The sequence below is a fragment of the Polypterus senegalus genome, chromosome 3 (assembly GCF_016835505.1).
Source record: "Polypterus senegalus isolate Bchr_013 chromosome 3, ASM1683550v1, whole genome shotgun sequence".
NCBI lineage: Eukaryota > Metazoa > Chordata > Cladistia > Polypteriformes > Polypteridae > Polypterus > Polypterus senegalus.
The window spans coordinates 220,591,207-220,614,424 of NC_053156.1; the positions used below are offsets into that span (position 1 = coordinate 220,591,207).

At 36.2% G+C, this 23,218-nt stretch overlaps 1 protein-coding gene across 1 annotated transcript in view; it reads right to left on the reverse strand.

Annotated features, from left to right (window-relative positions):
• Positions 1-310: 310 nt before the first annotated feature.
• The window catches only part of LOC120526654, a 61,328-nt gene continuing 38,420 nt past the window's right edge, over positions 311-23,218 (reverse strand). Inside the window, exons 10-18 of the mRNA XM_039749809.1 lie at positions 16,590-16,688; positions 14,604-14,757; positions 14,388-14,508; positions 12,247-12,365; positions 11,024-11,223; positions 3,296-3,412; positions 2,558-2,702; positions 2,135-2,233; positions 311-445 (exon numbers count right to left, since the gene is read on the reverse strand). Of these exons, the coding sequence (XP_039605743.1) occupies positions 311-445; positions 2,135-2,233; positions 2,558-2,702; positions 3,296-3,412; positions 11,024-11,223; positions 12,247-12,365; positions 14,388-14,508; positions 14,604-14,757; positions 16,590-16,688 (1,189 nt within the window). The remainder of the gene's footprint in view (positions 446-2,134; positions 2,234-2,557; positions 2,703-3,295; positions 3,413-11,023; positions 11,224-12,246; positions 12,366-14,387; positions 14,509-14,603; positions 14,758-16,589; positions 16,689-23,218) is intronic.

A 23,218-nucleotide genomic window follows, 5' to 3' on the forward strand; every position in this document is an offset into this window, starting at 1 on the left:
CCTACTCTAATGTGTGTGTTACTAATCTACAAGCTTCTTTTGTCCTAAAAATTTAGATAATCATTTTATTAAGAAACAAAAACTAGAACTAGCTACTGACTAAAGGAATACCTACAGTAGCCCATGACTGATCTCATGAGGAAAGCAATACATAGTTTTATGTTAACACTGTTTTAGTTGGGTATAGGATGCAGTCCCTTTGATGTTCACTGATATTCTGAAAGAATAATCCAAAGATAAAATATTTGTCTAATTTTTGAAGCTATCAATGGTCACATATTTTTGATGTTATCCTATGAGGATGATTGGCTTAAACAGCCTTGGCCAGACCAACCATGTTGTTGGCTCTATCAAAGATGGAGTACCATTCCCGGATGAAGACATCACCTAGAATCCAGAGCTGGTCATCGCTGGGGCTGAAGCCAGATGAGCAACCATAGCTGTTCTGAAAAAGGATAATAAAGAACAATTATTTTTTAGAAAATATTATTTTAAATCTCCATGTCCAACATTACAAAATAAAGCTAATGCCTGAAGAAGAAATTTATGCACGGTATATTCACAACATGGATGAAAATATTACTTAAAATGACGCAAAGTAAATAAAATTGCTTATTACATCTCCAAATATATATATTTGTATTGCTCAGAAAGTTGCAGTTTAAATATTACTCCAGCATTCATATATACTGCGCAAAAAAATGAAAGGAACATTTTTTAATCAGAGTATAGCATCAAGTCAATGAAACTTCTGATAGAGGGATATTGATCTGGTCAGTTAAGTAGCAGAGGAGGTTGTTAATCAGTTTCAGCTGCTTTGGTATTAATGAAATTAACAACGGGTGCACTAGAGGGGCAACAATGAGATGGCCCCCAAAACAGGAATGGTTTAACAGGTGGAGGGCACTGATATTTTTCCCTCCTCATCTTTTCTAACTATTTTTTCACTAATTTTGCATTTGGCTACAGTCAGTGTCACTACTGGTAGCATGAGGCGATACCTGGACCCTAGAGAGGTTTCACAGGAAGTCCAACTTCTTCAGTATGGCACATCAATACGTGTCATTGCCAGAAGGTTTGCTGTGTCTCCCAGCACAGTCTCAACGGCATGGAGGAGATTCCAGGAGACAGGCAGTTACTCTAGGAAAGCTGGACAAGGCTATGGAAGGTCCTTAACCGATCAGGAGGGGTGGTATCTGCTCCTTTGGGCAAAGAAGAACAGGATGAGCACTGCCAGAGCCCTACAAAATGACCTCCAGCAGGCCACTGCTGTGAATGTCTCTGACCAAACAATCAGAAACTGACTTCATGAGGGTGACTTGAGGGCCTGACTTCCTCTAGTGGGCCTTGTGCTCACTGCCCGGCACCGTGGAGCTTGACTGGCGTTTACAATAGAATACCAGAATTGGCAGGTCCACCACTGGAACCCTGTGCTTTTCACAGATGAGAGCAGGTTCACCCTGAGCACTTGTGACAGACGTGAAAGGGTCTGGTGAAGCTGTGGAGAATGTTGTGCTGCCTGTAACATCGTTCAGCATGACCAGTTTGGTGGTGGGACAATGATGGCCAGGGGAGGCATATCCATGGAGGGACGCACAGACCTCTAGCTAGACAATGGCACCTTGACTGCTATTAGGTATCGGGATGAAATCCTTGGACCCATTGTCAGACCCTATGCTGGTGCAGTGGGTCCTGGGTTCCTCCTGGTGCACAACAATGCCCAGCCTCATGTGACGAGAGTATGCAGGCAGTTCCTGGAGGATGAAGGAAATGATACCATTGACTGGCCCTCACGCACGCCTGACCTAAATCCAATAGAATACCTCTGGGACATTATGTTTCGGTCCATCAGACGCGACCAGGTTGCACCTCAGACTGTCCAGGAGCTCAGTGATGCTCAGTGATGTGGCATCCTTTTGTTCCTAACACATTACCCAGTCCATCTTAGTAAAGATATCCAGCATGATTTTTTTCCCATTGAGATCTGATGTGTGTTCAAAGTGTTCCTTTAATTTTTTGAGCAGTTTATTTGAAAAGATCCTATGCAAGACACACTGAAGACAGTATTCCACACTACAGGAAGTTTCTGAGAACTACGATTATGATGTATTATTTTAATGCAATCTGTCCTTACCTGCATTACATAGGCAGAAGCAGGGAGGGCAAATTCAACTCCATTGATGACGAAGGTCACATCAGGCATTGAGCCAATGTTGTTGCAGTTCACAGAGTACTAAAAAAACACAGACATGAGAAAACAAATATACTGTATAATATAATATAATATAATATAATATAATATAATATAATATAATATAATATAATATAATATAATTAAAACAGATTTTAAACCCTATTGGAAGGACACATAATACTCAGTTAATGCCATATGGGTGATTGTTCAATTGAGGCAGACTAACATTAACTTAAATATTATTTAATCCAATTGACCTTCATTTACCTACATTTCTTGCATTCAGCTTAAGAACAAAAACATGAGAATGACATTATGTATTAAAAAACAGAAATTGATAGAACAGAGGTTTCTGAACATTACCTGCCCATTCTGATCCTTGTAGATTCCAACCCAAGCCAGAATGTTGTTAATATTGTTGGAATCTCCAACAAGCAGTGAGGTGCCAGTGTCCACAATAGCCTCACAGCCGTACACACAGGCAACAACCTGCCCCTTGACCTTGACACTAGAAAAAAAATAAAAAAAATATGGAAACATATAGTAGGCTTATAAAGAGAATCTCTGTTTTTGTGAGAATTTCAAAATGAGGCTACATGCTCTTCATAGTATATTAGCTGACCAAAATACAGCAACTTAAACAATGGAATGTCTATCTGAAATATTATTATAATCTAAATAGTGTTATTGGTTTCTTCTGTCAGTTACCCTGAACTGCATTTTCGTTTCCACTTCTTCAGAAATCCAGTGTCAAGCTGTGTATACTCAAGAATTAAATAATGTGTTTCTTATGTGGGATGATACACCATCAGCACCAGTTTAGTGGCGCCAATATATATAAATGGAATGGAGCTGGCATTAATTAAACACCCTAATACTGAGGGCTATACAAATAACATCCTGAATTAAAGGTAAGGTGTCAGGAGTTGGCTATAACAATGATAGCCTACACATCATTTTCATTTAATATCAAAATGAAAGATAGTCACTCAGTTTCTGAGACAAAAATGTCACCTTGTATGTTTCTAAACTACAATAATTTCATTAGCTGTTTTGAGATTATTTACAAAGATATTCCAGTAAATGAAATTAAGAACTTACTTCTGCACAGTAATTTGCCAGTAGGTCTCTGAACTCAGAGGAATCCAGTGGATGCTGCCAGTGTAGTAGGCAGGATCAACTCCACCAAAGGTCACGACACTGCCTTCCTGACCATTCCTAGGGTGTGGGGATCACATAATATTTTATTTTCATACATTTTCAAGCTTTAAGTTAAAATTTATTTTCATCATTTGATGCTGCTACTAGGGACCAATAATATGGATCATTATTCTCCATGAAAGCAAACATCTGCACATTCAAAATGCTTGTCATATTATTAAATAGTCTTCCTATAAAATAACACTAACCCTTATCCAATATCAAGCATATAAAAACTCTCTGTTTTTAAAGAAAGCTGGTATTACAGGTACAATGGTAAAAGAGATGTATTCAGTTCCTCCGGCTATGTTATCTTAACACTCGTATACTAATATTTAGCTGTAAGAAGGTGTACTCTACTACAGAAAACTCTTATGTGCAGACATAAAGTGTTCCACAGAATGTCAGTTTTTGTGGAAACCAATAGGAAGAACAAGCACACGCACACGCAACACACACACACACACACACACACACACACAGTAAGCATATCTTTGGTACAGGAAAGCATCAGCACTAATTGAGGTAGTACAGGGATGTTCATTAAAAAAAAAAACTTAAATAAAATGTATTTGTAATCCCTATAATTTGATTTCCTGGAAATTATGGCATATTAGGCAATAATTTAATAGATTGTGTCAGCTATGAAAAATAAATTAACTAATTTTTAATTTAAGGACAGTGGGGGTTTGTAATGTGGGATGCCACTCCCTAAATATTTTTAAAACTATATTTAAATTAATTAGGTAATGTGAAGTTACCTGGTGTCAGCACATGTCAACACCAATTAAAATTGGTTCTGTGTGAATACCTATGTATGCGGAGTGAAGGATGCCGGCCAAATGAGAGTGTATGTAAATACTTGATCTTTTGGTAAGCAGATGACCTGAAGCTGCCGTTTAATTGGTTCCTTTCACATTTTTCGGGAAACAGTTCTCTGTGCTCCAAACATGCCCACATTTATGGACAGCAAATTAGTATTGTTTTAGGTTTTGTTTAATCCAATGTGATTGGACAATCGTTGATGTACTATGTCATTTTGATGTCAGTGGTTCACAGTTCACACCTGCCTTTAACATCATGTAACTACAGATGAGCGAGTGCAGCTGGGTGTAGCAATGGCAGAGACACCAGTGACAACAGAAACTTTTATTTTAAAACAAACCTTTCAGACAGGTCTTTGTGTAAAAAACAAAGTAGTATGCACACACTGCAGTGAGTAGCTGGTTATGCTAACATCTGCAGAGTTCCATAAACTAACCTGGCTGGAGAAACTACTGGAACTATGCAGTTGAGTTATGGGCTTAGAATTGTCTGTTTATGAATTATAGTGTTGTTATTTTTGTAATTACTGAAGTGATGATAAAGTGCCACACTATTAAGCTAACTATGAATATAGATAGGGCAGGTCTTTGTGTGTATATTATTTGCAAGGGGATTTTTAAATTCCTGAGTTTTTAATGCCTTTGATGCTCTTCTTCCATGCTGCATTGGGTAGCTCTCTCTTTTCATATTGTGACCTAAAAGAGATCTACTCTGATATGTGAAAATGTGAACAAACTTGTGTGCCTTAGAAACAAATTAAATTTTAAGAAGAAAAAATAATAATGACAGTGGCATTGAGGAATGTTATGGGCTTGTCCAAAATATTGTGTTTTGTTTATCAGAATTTTGGCTATAAATGGAATTTCTGAAATCCTGTATATCATGATACTGACATTATTATATTTATAGATGATCTGATGATGTAGTGACTGTACATTTTACATAAATCATAATATATTATAATACTAAACAGTGTCCTTTATAATTACAAAACATGCAACATGTTTTATTACCTTAATGTGCTTTAGTAATAGGTCTACTGTTTGTTAAGGTCATAAAGGTTAAGAAGGTCAAACTGAGCAAAAGCTCGAGAGAGGGGAAAACATTCAGTTGGCAGTGTTGTTCACTGTAGGCTATTATTGGTGTCTATAGTTTGTGTGCTATCATGCTAGCTAAATGTGTTTTATTTTGTGCATCATTGTAAGGCCATATTTTTGTTTTCTTCTTATAATAGCCACAAAGAATAGATTTAGATTTTTAATAGTTGGGTCTTTGAATTTGTGTATGTGCATCTTCCAACGTTGTGTGGATTACTGAACAGAGTTTTATTAGAGGATCCCCTTCAATTGGCTGCTGATGGTCAAGTACTATAAACTGTCTTACCTGGGTGACATTTTACTCTCCCACCTAGTTTCATATATGTCCACCCAATAACAAATTTCTGGCTACACTTCTACTAACTGCTACTACTACTACTACTACTACTACTACTAATAATAATAATAATTCTTAATATTTATGTAGAGCTTTTCTCACTACTCAAGCTGCTTTGTTTGTAGGCAACATTACAGTTTATGTATATATTTTTTTCTTTTCTCCTGATCTATGAAGTGCTTCTTCAGTTTACCCCCCACTCCAAAAGCTGGGCCCCCACTGATTAAGGAATAAGTAAAGAGCTCCTACTGTGGCATTAATTGCTGATTGTTCCTCTTATATTCGTCTGAATGGTGAAAATTAATTCTTGTTACTGACATTGAGTCAATAAATCTTACAAAACCAAGACAACTCCTGACTCTGTGATTGGATCTAAAATTTGATAACTATAATCTAACTATTTTGGAAGCCAGTTTCTGCCAAAAAAAATTGTAAACATATCATGATTATATGATAATAAGTCATATTATTTAGTAAGAAATGAGACAATACTATGTCATACTAATGCAATTTTAATTTCTTTGGTAGAAACAAGCTCTGTTCTTTAAAGTATTTGTTCAGCTTTTATGCAGGTAGGTTGTGAGAATTCCTTGGGTCACCTACAAGGCTTTACTGAGATTTAAATCTGCACACTTAAAATTTGCATTATTATTGGTTTGCTGTTATTGCTATTACTGCATTAAGACTTGTTATGCTTGTTTTGGACACATCTTTAACACCATCACCTGGGTTTATTATCTGGGGATATCATCTTAATGCACTAAAATTGATGAAGATTATATGTATATGTGTATGTGTATGTATATGTATGTATATATATATATATATATATATATATGTATATATGTATGTATATATGTGTATATATATATATGTATATATATTAAGTGCAAAATTCTTTTTTTTTTTTTTTTTTTCTTTTAAAGACTATATTGGTAACAGATATCTCTATCTTTTAACCTTAAAGCGCCACTGCATGGGGGCTTGATGTGCTTTGGACGTGCTCTGTCTCTGGGTATGTCAGAGGACTGGGACTGCATGAAGTGGGTTTTAGCCTCACCTGGGGAGGCAAAAAGGGAGGGTGGGGGTTAAGGGGAAGAGAAAGAGAGCAGGCTTGATCTATATCTAATCTATCATCTCAATCTTTATAATTATAACTATCAACGTAATAATAAGCTGCATGGCAACAACTCTTGGGGGAATAGGAAATTAAGACCTAAACTATTTCACTTCCAGTTAAGACTATAATATGACACCAAAAACTCAGAATCAGTGTCTCCATGATGGGACAGTTAACTTCGTAAGCTGGAATGTTAAAGGCCTGAATCACGAATTAAAGAGAAAGAAAGTACTTTCTCACCTAACAGGTCTAAATGCTAAAATAGTATTTTTACAGGAAACCCACTTACTAAGTAAGGATCAGTTCCGGCTGCAAAAAGACTGGACTGGCCAAATGTTCCATTCTAGTTTTACAAAGAAAACTAGAGGGGTGGGAATTCTCATACATAGAACAGTACCATTTGTAGCATCAGATGTAGTATTGGATCCTGAAGGGAGATATGTGATGGTCATGGGAGACTTATCTAACTGTAAAATGATTTTGATAAATGTTTATGCACCTAATGTTGATGATAAGGAATTTATACAAAATTTATTTGCATCCATTCCCAATCTGAACACTCATAAACTTATAATGGCTGGGGACTTTAATTGTGTTCTAAATCCACTTTTAGATAAGACTTCCTCCACAGGGGAACGCAACTAACACCGCAAAGATAATTACAAAGTTTATAACTGATCACAACTTATCAGATCCCTGGAGGTTTTAAACCCAAATTCAAGAACATATTCTTTCTACTCACCAGTACATCATTGCTACTCAAGGATTGATTACTTCTTTATAGATAATAACTTCTTGCCTAAGATTAAATCTTGTAAATACGATGCTATTGTTATTTCAGACCATGCTCCGATGATCTTGGAGCTGAAATTACTAAGCCCCATACACTCACCCGCAGATGGCGTCTCAATCCGCTTCTATTAGCTGACGAGAATTATACTGAATTTATATCCAAACAAATTGAATTCTTTCTAGAGACAAATACATCCCCTGAGATCTCTGCAGGAATACTCTGGGAAACTCTTAAGGCCTTCTTAAGAGGACAGATTATCTCATATCTTTCCCACAGAAATAAATCCGAAGCGAAGAAAGTAGCAGAGATAAAAGCGAAATTACTAAAATAGATGAAGAACATGCCAGACTACCAAGCGAGACTCTACATAAGAGGAGGCAGGCTCTACATTCAGAATTAAACCTCTTGACAACTAAAGAAACCGAACAACTAATTTACAAATCCAGACATCATTATTATGAACATGGAGAGAAAGCTAATAAGCTTTTAGCGCAACAAATTCACAAGCAAGATGTGCAACGCAATCTCGTAATTACTAACACGAACGGAGATAAAATCATCGAACACAAAAATATAATGTACACTTTTAGAGACTACTATAAATCCCTATATACTACTGAGTTTAAAGAAGACAATATACAATCTAATGCATTTCTGGATAAATTACAGATACCACAAATTGACGCTATTAGTGTGGAGGAGCTCGATAAACCTCTGTCATTATCAGAATTACTGGATGCTATAAAGTCACTCCAAGGTGGAAAAGCAGCAGGCCCTGACGGCTACCCTGCAGAGTTTTACAAGAAATTCTCCGCTCAGCTAGCTCCCTCCTATTAGCAACATTTACAGAAGCCAGAGATAACCAATCTCTTCCACAAACCTTTCGCCAAGCACTAATCACTGTCTTTCCAAAACAAAATAAGGACTTATTACAATGTGCATCATACAGACCAATTTCACTTCTGAATAACGACGTTAAAATACTCTCTAAAATCATAGCTAGAAGGATGGAGAAAGTGCTCCCTCAGTAATATCACAAGACCAAACTGGATTTATTAGGGGCCGACACTTATCTTCAAATCTTCGACGCCTGTTTAATGTAATATACTCACCAACTAAATCAAACACCCCAGAAATATTATTATCATTGGATGCAGAAAAGCATTCGACATGATTGAATGGAAATACCTTTTACTATTTTGGAGAAGTTTGGGTTTGGCCCAACATTTGTGCATGGATTAAATTACTGTATACTAACCCAGAAGCTTCAGTTTGCATCAATAACATTTGCTCAGACTACTTTAAACTAGAACGTGGCACAAGACAAGGATGCCCTTTGTCACCACTGCTGTTTGCAATTGCCATTGAACCACTGGCAATACATTGTCGAAATACTGATCAGATAAAGGGGATTAGCAGAGAAGGACTGGAACAGAAAATCTCATTATATGCAGATGACATGGTACTGTATATATCGGACCCAGAAAATTCTGTGCCTGCAGTCTTAGCAGCACTCACAGAATTTCAAAAGCTCTCTGGTCTCAGAATTAATCTGAATAAAAGTGTACTCTTTCCGTGAATTCGCAAGCATATAATATTAGATTAGACACCCTTCCTTTTATCATTGCAGAACAGTTTAAATACCTCGGGGTAAACATCACAAGTAAACATAAAGCTCTTTATCAACAAAATTTCGTCGTCTGCATGGAAAAAATTAAACAAGACTTGCATAGATGGTCAACCCTTCATCTCACACTAGCTGGAAGAATTAACACTGTTAAGATGAATATTCTTCCTAAGCTCCTTTTTTTATTTCAAAACATACCAATATACATTAATAAATCGTTTTTAAGCAATTAGATTCAACAATAACCTCATTTATTTGGAATTCTAAACATCCACGCATCAAAAGAGCGACCCTACAAAGACAAAAGGCAGAAGGTGGCATGGCTCTACCTAACTTCCAGTATTATTACTGGGGCAAATATACAGTCGATAAGAACCTGGACACAAATAGAAGAACATACACAGGCATGGACCGCAATAGAAGTAAAATCCTGCAGTACTTCTTTGTATTCCTTGCTTTGTGCTCCAATAAACACACGTTATCGGCAATACACTAATAACCCAATTGTGCTCCACTCACTTAGAATCTGGAACCAATGTAGAAAGCATTTTAAGACGGAGAAGCTTCTTTCTGTGGCACCCTGCAAAAGAACCACCTCTTTCAACCCTCACAAACATATGCAGTTTTAATATCTGGAAAAATTTGGAATTAACTTGCTTAGAGATCTTTATATAGACAACGTCTTTGCATCCTATGAACAATTACATTCCAAATTTAACATTCCAGCTACAAATTTCTTTCACTATCTTCAAATCAGGAACTTTGTTAAACAGAACCTTCCAGATTTTCCTCATCTTGCACCCTCATCCACGCTGGAAAATTATTGCTCAATTTCAAGGAGTTAGACTCCATCTCTACAATATATAAAATCCTTTTACAATCCCTTCCTTTCAAAGATCCAAGAGGACACTGGGAAAATGATCTCTCAATTAATATATCAGAAAAGGAGTGGAAAGTAGCAATGCAGAGAATTCACTCAAGCTCCATATGCAAAGCATACAATTATACAACTCAAAATTATATATCGAGCACATCTGTCTCGACTAAAACTCTCAAAATGTTTCCAGGGCATGATCCAACCTGTGAACGCTGCAAAAGCCCCAGCCTCACTAGGTCACATGTTCTGGGCCTGCACCAAATTAACATTATTCTGGACAAAATTTTTAATTACCTCTCAGACAGTCTTGGACTCACAATCCCTCCTAACCCATTAACAGCTGTGTTTGGGGTTCTTCCAGAGGGTCTTAAAGTGGAGAAAGACAAACAAATTGTGATTGCATTCACTACACTGTTGGCACGCAGACTTATTCTGATAAACTGGAAGAACCCAAACTCTCCTCTTTTAAGTCAGTGGGAAACTGATGTGTTATATTATTTAAAATTGGAAAAATCAAATACTCAGTTAGAGGATCTGTGCAGACTTTTTCAAAACATGGCAGGATCTAATCAGTAATATTTTGAAATGTTTATAAAGCACAGAGAATTTGTTGATTTAGGTATTTTTAAAAGCCTTAAATTTTACACCGTTTGGCTTGCTCTCTCTCTCAAGGGTGGGGATCGATCTGTTCTTAGCATAATTCTTTTTTTTTTTTTTTTTTTTTGTAAAACTTGATTGCTATGTATTGATTGTAATAAAATTAATAAAAAAAAAAAATTTGCATTATTACACCTGAGTCACTTAGGTACACTCTTTTGTATCAGTCACACGGCCATGGTAGATATCAGTACCTCACGAGTTACATGTACAATTTTTAAAGTATACGTGGACTCACAATTACCCCCTCATGATTCATCCTTTCTGTCCACCTCCATTTTCATTTAATCCTTTACCTGCTTAAGTAGAAAGAGAAAAGGTCCTGACTGACAAGACCCTCACTCATCATGTTGTCAAAGACTGGAGTTGCATCAGAAGCAGAGATTGAGGGGTAGGCAAGCCCAAGGATTCCATCAAATTCCACATAGTAGAGGAAGCTTCCAGGTTCATTCTTGCTAAGGCCAAAGATTTGGTTGGTGTCCACAATGCTACCCACCTAAGTGAATATTCAAGATAGACACCTTAGAAATTTGCTCACACAAAAAAAAACACTGAAGTGACATTAACAAATCGGAAATCGATATCTGGAAATACATACTCACAGTGTCAATTTAAATGGACAGATATCTAACATTAAAGTTGCTGATTCTTACTACTCTTTTACAAAGCCATAGGAAGCTGGAGTCCATCCTGACAAAACTTAATGTAAGGTATGACTCACACACTCACATCATTCAACTTCAAAGACATGGAATGCTTGCAGTAGGTTGTGTAGCTTACCAACACTTGTAGTGAGGTCACTTTGCAGGAAAAGATGGTAGCAGTCAGAGATTACCAAAAGGCTGTTTTATACCCCAGTTTAGGTAATCCATCTGAAGCTAGGCATGTTTGAGCCTGGCATTTACTTGGATGGGAGACCATCTAAGAAAAGATGACTTGATGCTGGAAGAGATTATGGTAAGGATATCAGGGGTTCATTTACTGTGTGGCCTGTGTGTGAATCTCATTGCCCCAGCGCATCAGTGGGTGCTTAACCTGTGGTCTTTGTGTGGATCTCAATGGACAGAGTGCATCAGGGGGCACTTACCCTGTGCACTATGTGAGGATCTCAATGCCCCAGTGCAGTGATGGAGACACTGTGCCGTACAAATTTGTGCCATTGTTTGGATGAGATGTAAGACTGATGTCCTGACTCTCTTTGGTCATAAAACATCCCTGGACATTGTTCGAAAAAGTAGGGTGTTTCCAAATGTCCTGACCAACTGCCCACCACAGCCTGATCATTCTGTCTCCCATAACAATCCCCTATCCCTTACTGGCTAACTATCTCTCTTACTCCTTCACCACCTAATAACTAAAGTGTGGGCAGTGAACTGGTGCAAGATGGCTACCATTACATGATCCAGGAGGGTGCTCTGCATTAGTTGTAGTTGAAGAGGTTCACATACTTTCTATGCAAAGAGCTTTGAGCATGTTAGTAAGGCACTATGTAATTGTAATCAATTGATTAGTTACTCACAGTGACTGTATCGTATCCAAGGATTCCACTCATTGCACCAGTGCCATACTGAACAGAGATGGTCTGGGAGGAGGCCCTGTATGTGGATGACTTAGTCGGGTTAAATTTATTGTGGTTAGCTGCAAAGAGAAAATAAAAATCAAACAAAGGGAATGATTTAAGGGTTTACTGCAGAGCTCAGTCTGACATTATTTGGACTAAAACTGTGTATACTCAGATCAAATTTATTTAGATTTCACCTTTCATACTGGTAAATGTTAAAGACAGCTAATTTCTAAGGTGATCAAGCCAAACACAGCATTGGGCAGTTCACAAAGTTCTGTAGAACAATGCACGAATGTTTTCATTAAAAAATAACATTCTCCAACCCACTTAATCCAAGTCACACACTCCCGCATATGGTCACATGCACATTCAGAGCTTAGGATCACCAGTTAACTTTACACACACACACATCTTTCAGGATGTGGCATGAAAACTGCTGTACCTAGACACAGATATAAAAGGAGTGTGCAATACTTACAGTACATGAGATTATGATTATAATGTAAAAGGCAACTATATTGTACGTACCTCATTTTTTATTTGCTTAAGATCAATATTAAGCAGAATACAGGATACTAGGCTGACCCGCCTTTTAAGGCGACCGACTTTTAAGTTGACCACTTCTTAAGGCAATTCAATATGTAGATCAATTTGATATTTTATACAAACTCATTAATTTGGTTATATTGCATTTGAGCGGTATTACTTTATTACTCGTAGTTTCTGTTATTTTTGTGATGAAATTTAAACTTTTTTTCTATATTGAGGTCGCCCTTTTGAACCCCCCTGATATTTACTACGCGGTGAGGCATTTGTACTCCATCAACATTAATTATTTCCAGAGATATAATTTTTGTCTATTTTTCCAGCTCATCGCGCACAAAAGCAAGGGAATGATGGGAGCACCAAAACTCTGCTCACATCATGTTGCTTCGTACCACAAGCTGCAAGTAGTAAGTCTGTGATAAGCGGAATACCGCTACGCTTTCCACTCACGGGACGGAAGGACAATCCTGACCGCTTTTATATAGTAAGAAAGAAGAAGAAGATATCGCACAGTCTGGAGTAGAAATCTTTTACCTGGAAAAACGAAACTACAAATCCCATCGTGCATTGCAAAATGGACGGAGCGTGTGTGAAACTCCGCGCCTAAGTAGCACTCACGGGACGGAAGGACACCCGACCACTTTTATATAGAAGGATAATTACAGGATAACCCATTATTCCATCCAAGGTCTTAATCCAATTGAGGAGTTGAAGTTTACTATGTGAGCATCAGGGTGAGTTTAGGATTAGGATGCCAGTAGTGCATGTTCATGATTGTATACGGTCAATTTAAAATCGCTAATTAATCTATTCTTTAGAATGTGAATGAATATCATAATATCTACAAAAATATTCTTATGAAGAGAATGTGTAAACGCCAAACAGACAGTGACAGTGTTGACATTAATAAATCCTGAAATTCATGCCTGCAAATTCGTGTTCACGATGTCAGTTAAAGCAGACAGACAGCTAAAATTAGTTAAAAGACTAATTAATGAAAAGACATTCAGCAATCTATTCATCAAGTTTCTGATCATCAGTGCTGTTTTACGAGGTCATAGGAAGCTGAAGCCTATTCTGACTTCCAAATGATATAAAACTAATAGAGCTGTTTGATCATAATAGTCACCTTATGATATGTACTAATTGGACTGATTTCTGCTTAAACCCAAAAGTTAAAGTGGAGTTGAAATGACTGCATAAGTCTGCTGACTTGGACCTCTAATGCTTTACTACAATACATGCTACTCTTTATGCTTGGTCTAATTGTATATTAAATTATTAAATAAACATTAAGAAAAAAAATGCAATTTTCTATTATGTTATCATTTACAACTATACTTCAACTGTATCAGAAGGTCATATTTTGCATTCCAGCTAAAAGATTATTATATTAAAACATATTATTTTATACTAAATTAAATATTGATTCCAAAATATAGAGGAGTTTTGAATGCACCAGGTTCACCTAGAACTTCATGTAAAATTACTGAACTGTGTGCACTTTGTTTTAAATCTAGGATTTGGTGACATTCTGGATGGTGACTTACTGCAGGCATAGCTGCTGCTGCAATAGATAGAAGGCACCCAGAGGTTGGAAGAGCCAGTATCAAAGATGACCTTGAAGGACTGGGGTGGAGTTCCAATGGAGATGATCCCATAGTAGGATAGCTATGGAGAAAGAAGGGAGTTTTTCAATGAAACTTGAATAGAGAAATTTTCTAGAGTAAAACATATACTTTCCAAACTATAAAAAATAGACTGACATCATAGTCATTGGTGAGAGGTTCGTTAGCAATCTGGGCCAAAGCAGAGTTGAATTTGATGGAGGGGTTGTAAGGATGCATCTTCATGAACTCTTCAAGTAGGCCTTTTTCTTTGAGAGCCTCTCTGGCAGATTTGCCTTTGTACAAGGGGATCCTGAAAAACAAAGATAAGATTCCATTTTTGAGAGATGTTCCTCTTTCTTGTAATTAATACATTTGAAGGGTCATGATGTTTTAGGAAACATGCAGGTCTTTGTCTAAACTTATGGTGAGTGCTGATAGCCATTAATGTATGTCTGGGCTGTTGTTGATTCCTACAGGAGATACTAATGCATTAGGAGACCTAAAGAAGTTGATGCTATAGGAAATCCCAACATAACCAAGTCATCATGGTGTATGTTAACATTTGTGAAATTGGGTGGGCACTGTAAAGACACTGAAGCAGTGACTGGACCATGATTGGAGCTGCTGGGGCCAAGGTACTAACTAATGAGCCGCCATATCATCATTTTTATATTAGTGAACCCTAGGAAAAAGTGTGAAAAAAAATGTGTAACGGGTTTTACTCTTTGGGATTTATTCACATTGTATTCTGCGTTTTGATTTGGGGTTTTATTTTGTCCTTTTGGTTTTAATAAAAGAAAGACTTGTGTATGTTACCTAGGTCTGTTTGTCTATCTTCTAAATAGTTCTCTATCTCTGTTACCTAATATTAATACATTTTAAAACTAAAATATTAAAAACCAATACAGATTGTCATTCCAAGTCCAATCCTGGATATCAAATTAGTTGGTTGCAGGCAACAGAGCGACTGCAAGTGGCAAAGCTTTACCAGACAGTAGGCAGTTGGTGAAGTCAAGAAATTCTAACAGGTTAATTATTTTTCTTCATCTGTGCTTTATGTCTTTTAATTTTTGTGCCAGTTTGGTTTTAGTTATCATGCAGTTAATCCAAACTTACTGTAAGTGTATCTGTAGAATTAAAACAGAAGAAAGAAGTATTGAGGTAAGATCATTATACTAGCTAATCATGGTTCAAGGTTGTGGTCATATGTTTTTTTTTTGTTCTTTATTTCAACTTATACAATTTCTTTTATTAGGAATTTGTTAGTTTTCGCATAACCCTTGGGGTCAGAGCACAGGGTCAGCCATTGTACAGCACCCCTGTAGCAATTGAAGGTTAAGGGCCTTGTTCAAAGGCCCAGCAGAGTAGGATCTCTTTTGGCAGTGATGGGGATTCGAATCGGCAACCTGTGGGATACCAGCGCAGATCCTTAGCCTCAGAGCCACCACTACACCCCTCAAATGTTGAATGTTGATTAGCATATGAAAATAAGAATTTAACTGTGTGCTCTAAACATGACAGTAATCAGCCTCTAAAGCGTTATTAATATTCTTTTTAAAGAACTTGATATTCTATAACCTGAAGAGTAAACATGGTAAGTACAAGGACACTGTCTCATGGCCTTTGGACATCTGCTAAACCCAATCCAGTTTCCATTTCTTTTGATCATGTTCTCACGGTGGTATATTTTGTATATATATTAATTATCATTGAAACAAGTGAGTATTGTTAAGCAGTGCACAACTGAAGGTAGGAACATTTACTAGAATTAAGCTGCCTTATACTATGTTGCAGAATGTCTCTTGCTCTCTGTAATCATGCTTAAGCAAAAAGTGATTAACATCATCTTCTGTGATTGGACTCAATGACTTCTCTTTTTCATCCTTTGCTGATCTCTTTGTCACCTTGTCTATAACCTCTTCTACATGACATCCTTAGATAACTCACAAGATTCCCAATCTATTCAAAACTTGCCATTAAATTTACACATGAACATACATCTTACAGAGACAGTATAACATGAAGGTTAGTGAAAACATGATTTACATATTTATAGGCAGAACATGTGCTTCTTATATAACTATACATATCTAAAAAACAAAAAGGCAGTAAAATGACAATATACATGATGATGTCACTTACCTGTGCAAGCATTCTGAAAGACCAAAGATGGCCAACAGAACAACAGTCCACTTCATTTTTGTCCCAGAGCTAGGTGAACCTCTTCCACTGAACTCCAAGCTGGTTAGTGACCAGTAGCCTGTATGTATCCTTTATATACTCCACTATGACATCTTGTACACGTTTCCCTTCAGATTATGATATCAAAGATTCTGTAGGATGCAAAAAATATGATAAACATGATAACTTCCATTGTGGTTGTACAGTATGTTTACTCAAATCAATGGCAAACCAATCCTTATCCTCAAGATAAAGATATTAAGACAAGCAATGTATGGGGTAAGGCTGGTACAAAATATGTCTTTCAAGGTTGAATGGTATAGAATGTTAACCTTTTCTTTAGTGATGTAGATTATGTTGAACATTTTAAACCAAGGGCACAGTCATTGAGGGTAAAGTTAGTAGACTGTAATGTAAAAAGTAGTATTCAAATGTATAAATACAATGCTGAGCAAAAGTCTTGGACACACATAAAAATTCTGCAAAATGAAGATGCTTTCAAAAATAACAAAATGAAAAGTTCCTGAATATCAAAACCTTCAATTTAAAGAGATATAAACAGTACAAACCCCGATTTTAGTTTTTTACTAAATCAAATCAATACTTCTCCATTCGGCAGAGATATGTATGTGGGTTACTTAATATATAAAATATCAAATCAAATACTAGGGGGCTCTGCCCCCTGCTCGCTTCACTCACTAACCCCTGGCCCAGCCACTTCACGGCTCTGGGTAAGCGGATGTACAATTTAAACAGATTGTTATTTTATGGGTACTATTACACATGCATAATAGAACTATTTTACATTACAGCAAGTAATTTTAACCATAGTTAAAAATAGTCAAACGTAATAAATTGAAAGAAAACTTATGTGCTTTTTCATTTACGTCATTTTTATTAAGTTCAAAATAAGTCAAAATAAGCTTGTGCTTTTTTGCCCTTTTTAAATTGAATCATATTCTGACCTGGTAAATGAATTGGTAATAATTCAACAGAATGACTTCAACCGTGCATTGGCAATTCCATTAAATGCTGCTCGTTTTCAATTACACTGACGTACCAAGTATCTAAACATGCTTGAACTTTGTCCTGAGACTGTTCTTTGGATACATGCAGACGTACTCTATATTTATGAATGTACTTGTAGATGTACTTAAAACTCATAACTGATTCACAATACTCGACATTAATATGACCATCAAATCATTTGAGCAAATACGGGTTATACGGTACAAACATTGAATTATCGATCATCACAATTTTAACAACTTTCTTTCTGTGATGTGTGTTGTTCGTAACGATTATCCCTGCATCAATAATCAGGAAAGCCAGCCTTAGTCATATCTGTTGAAGTAACGAAAGCTTTTTTTTTCTTTTGAGTCTCAACATACCGAATCTTTTAAATGAGATCTATGAGATGTGTTTAATGACTTTGCACCATAATTCAGGATAGGTTTCTCTGTTTGGAATTTCAGTACAGGTCTACATGGTCTACATCATCAGGAGGTAATCATTTATTTTGCAAAGTAACCAATAAATGCATGTAAGGGTTTTGCAGTTAAATTTCGTGTAAAATGCGATAATTCTGGACGTATGGATTTGTATCCATTATTGGCTGTAGAATTTCTAATATGTCCAACTGTTTAACTCTTTTAATTCTATTTTGCATTGTTTCTCCATGATCATAAATATAAACCTGACCAAATTGTGTGTTTTTTTGTTAATTAAACTTGTAGCTTTAATTGTTGCAGGACCACAGATTCTCATAGCGTATGGTCCAGAATCGTGTAAATCTAAATTTTGAGCAGTGAATGATGCGCACACGAACAGATTATTGTAGATTCGAATATTTAGCCTGTAGTGTTTGTGGATTTCACTTTCACCAAACAACAAATCTTTTAATTCTCAAAGATATGCTTCCTCATTGGAAAGAAACACTACTTTTCCCTGATGGTAATACAAATTAGACGATCTACAAGTCTCTGACTTAAACTTTAAAGCTGAACAATATCTACATACTTCTGTCATATCACTGATGTCCATATATTCAATCTGTTTTCGCTCTTCCATTATTTCACTGAGTAATAATTTCCGTTTGTTAGCGCTAATGCGATCTTTACTATCAGTTTTTTCAGACTTTTGATATTTTCTACTTGCATAATCTCTAACCCGCTCTGCATGTGTACCGCGCCAATATTTTTGAACCTCTTTATGACGTTCTACTTTGTCTTCTACTCTTTGTCTTTTATTTCCTTTGTTGTCTAATGTTATCTGCAGAAGATGTACTACATTACCTTTCTTGGATACATCCTTCTTTCAATAGTAATTTGTGTGCTGGAAGACCAGACTGTGTTAACGGTTATAGACATTCTTTGGGATATTGTAAGTTGATGTTTTCATCTTCCACATTATCACCACCAACTGTTTCAGCATAGTCTATTAATATGCATTTACACAATTTGCCGTGTAACCGATCGACATTTTTGGCACTAATTCGTTTGACTTCATTATTTCTTGGTGCTAGGATTGCCCATGTACTCATTTTTTCTGTTGATAACCCTTTGTGATAAAATTCTTCAATAAGATTTGGACATAATATGTCTTCTTTAATTTGGAACTTAAAATAAGGAAAAACGTTAACAATTATAAGAGCTGAGAGAGCAGGAACTGTGTCTGTTAAAAGCATTTACACAAATGAGGTGAGTGTACTGTGTGCGTGGTTGAGAAGAGCTTGAAAAAGTCTTAAGGCAAAAGTCTCATCTTGCTGGATTTGAAAAAATCTTTTCCAAAAAGTCTTGTCTCTTTCTTTTTCTTTTCCATTCATCTCTCTATTGCCCTATGAAACTCATCAATTTAGGTATGTTTGCAAGCTTGGCCATGCTCTCTTTCTCAGGGGTGGGGTTCAATTTGTTTTCAATCCTATTCTTTGTAAACATTGATCTATTTGTATGGAATGATTACAATAAAATTTAAAAAAAAAAGTCTCATCTCGTCGAAGGATTTTTTTAAATATTTTTATATAATAGACAGATATATACTTTAATAAAAGAATAATTGTCTGTGTGTCTGCCTCTATGGCTGTTTGGTTGCTATGTCTTTGCTAGTGAAGAAGATGGCGTATCAGAAATATTAACACTGCTTTTACAAATCCCAAACCAAATGGCAAATAACATATGCATTACATGGTGTTCTTATGCTGAGGTCTACATTTATCAGATTTCAACCTGTCCACCTTAATAAGAGGATAAGCGTCTGTGTTTCTGTCTGTGGGTCTATTCAGTTGATATGCTATAATTCTAACCGATGGTGGATTGCAAACATTTTTAGTAATAAAATGCATTGCATGACATACATTAACACTGCTTTTATGAATTCCAAACCAAATAGCATTTAACAGAGAAATATGCATTGCATGGTGTACTGCAAATGTTAACACTAAGGTCTACATCTGTTACTTAGATTCCAACCCATCTTAGACAGGTAGCACAGTAGCAGTATATAAAGCTGTAAAGAAAATGGCACAAATGTTTTCTACTAAAAGAATTACTGTTCCTTTCATTCCATAAAAAAGAAGTTCAACTGGTCAAACCTAATTAAAATGAATTTTAAAATTTGTCTCTAGTATGTATACAGTATAATAAATTTTAAATATCATGCAGTTCAATTCAGTTCACTGTAAAACATAATTTGAAAAAATAATACAAATGCTGAGCCAATTCTGACAACAAATAAACCAATGCAGAGATGCCAAATGAAATGACTTAAATCGTACATCTTGCCTATTCTAATATCTGTCAGAACATTTAAACCTTGACTACATATACACATGTGTTCATATATATATATATATATATATATATATAATGAATTGACTGTTTTGGAAGAGCAGGCTATTTGAGTTAATAAGCAAGGGTACCCAATAAAGTGGTCATTGAATGCTTATATAGGAGAGGTGATCAAAAACTTGTGAAGTGTGGGCTATTAAGAGAAACACAAAGTATTTTTTATCTTAATCCACAGTTTTCAATATCATCCCCAGTAAAATATTTTGTCTTGCATGATTAATTTATTATTGGAATAGCACATCCCATGGAAGTAGTCCTTCAGAATAAGAGAAGGGTGGTAGTATCTGCTCACTCATAACAAATCCCCATGTTTGCTGTCTCACACACTATTATGTTTCTATTTTTCATTACAATTAGTTTCATAGTGGCAATTTTGTTGTTGACGTTGAAAGCCTGACCCTCAGTCATCTCTAAGAGTAGTTTTGCCACAGTGGAATTGTGAAGTCCATCTCTTATATGTATCTTATGAAGGAGACAAACAAATTGACACATTTACTGTGCAAGAATAAATCTCTAAAAAAGTAAGAAATCCATTTATATCACAGTATTTGATTTTGCCATCCATTCTGATTTAAAGTTAACACAACCTTTGCAGGCAACAAAGATTAAACAGAAAACATTTCTTTGAATTTCCCTGGTTTTGTTCCCTCCTTCTCCTTCTATATATGTTACCTGTTCTTTGTTTTTTAGCTGCACAGCTGACACAGGCTATACAGCCAAAATGCTTTGCCTTTAACATTCTTTCCTTTTCCACATTGAAATAACCTTTAACATTTTTTCAGTTTAAATTAATATGACAGGACAAAGTTAACACACAATAACAATTTGAAATAGAGCACAAAAAGCATAATACTACAAGTAGACATATGTGTTGATGAAAGCAAGAATTCAGTCAAAAAGAAAGTTGTCAAATTGTTGATTGGGCCAGTACAGTTGAGGGTATCCAGGAGAACAGAGTAGGTTGAAAGCAGTCCTAAGATACTTTGCAAAGAGTTTTGCCTTCAAATGGTACCTGAGCATCAAAAGACTGCAAGCCATTCATATTGCAATAGAAAGTCTGTTTTAGTCTGTGTGTTGTTGGGAACGAAAACAGAGAAACAGCACATATGGTAAGTGACGAGATAGCAAGTAAACAGGTTGAATCAGAAACGAGACTCCAGTCACTGATGTATGGAGGAACCAGACCTTGAAAGCATAGCTGAGTAAGAACCTTTAGGTCAAGACAAGTGTTTTGTACCGGATCTTAGCGGCAACTAGAACCCAATGAAGTGAGAGAAAGGGAGTCATGTGGGTGAAGCAAGGTACAGAGCACCTTAGTTGGAAAGCTACACTTTGGAGGATGTGGAGAGTTTGGGTAGTGTCTATTGGAAGCATACTAAAAAAGAGGTGTAGTAGTAGTCCATGTGAGAGAGAAGATCACACTGAGCAGTGAACTGAGTGACATAATTGGTGAGGAAGGGTCATCAGAATGTTGTGAAGATAGTTATAGCCTTCCAATTTTTTGGAAATATTCTCTTCTGTCCTGTCTTCTTTGACAGGCCTAAGTTTTAGTTTTAGTCTAAAACTAGCTGTATATAAACACCAAACCAAAAACAGGACAATTAGTATATTAATAATTCATACTCAAATTCTTCATTTATTGAAACTTGAGAGGATCTCCTACTAGAACTATACTTGATAGCCTCACCTTAATATGGTGTTAATAATGCAATGTCTAGGGCAGTGGTTCTCAAGGTGCCATCAGCATATGCTTCAATCCATGAATCCTTAGTAGTTTACTGTATTTGTCATCTTCCTTTATATAGTGAAGTGCCTTATTCTAGTCTCATAATCTGATGCTGGAATGCTGTTAATGAGATGCTCTGTGTTGATCTACAGTACTGTGTACAACTTTCATTTACACCTGATTCCTTAAAGACCTCACAGGTCTCAACTCTGGTTGCTGACATATATCAAAAATGTCAAAAAAAATGTCAATTGTGTAACGTTACTACAAGGTCCCTAGTAAAAGTGCAGTAGTAAATCATTTTAATTTATGGTAGTCAATGTCAGATGGAAAGTCAATCATAGTAATGTTTGGCACAAGATGAATTGTGGCCATCTCCTGATCTGAAAAAGTAGTTATGGAAGCAAGTGCCCATCCTGTAGTCCTAAGTCTAATTGCCATACATGCTTGGAAGACTTATCAGTTCTAATGAGAAAGAGTGCGCTTGTTCAGCCTGCAGTGAGGAGTGTGAGTGAATGAAGCAATGAACAAACAAAAACTTGAGTAGCAACTCAATCACAACTGATTTGTCAGTTCATCTTTTTGTATTCTGTAGCCATCAAGATATCTCTCTTCTCTTGTGGCCTTGTAGTGTGAGGATGAGAAATTAGCTGAAACTACATGACAAGCTTTGTCCTTTGTCTTGCATTTCTCACACTGTCGTTCTTTAGTAGATAGTCTGATCTACCAACTTTGACAGTCGACTTAAAAGTGCACCATTACAGCTTTCTACAATCCTACCACGAGTGAATAACTACATTTGCAAGCGTCCCAGCTGTTTGAAATGGTGCTAACAATGAAGTGTGTCTTACAAGTTAACAGATTCTGGGCTTTCTGCTTTGCAAATTCATTCAAAAATGTTTCAACCATTTTATGCATTCGAATTGTTATTTGTTTTCATTTTATATTTTGGTGGCTCTGACGGAAAATAAAAATAACTCATATTTTAACAAAGTAAGTGTAGGCAACTAAAATGTTAA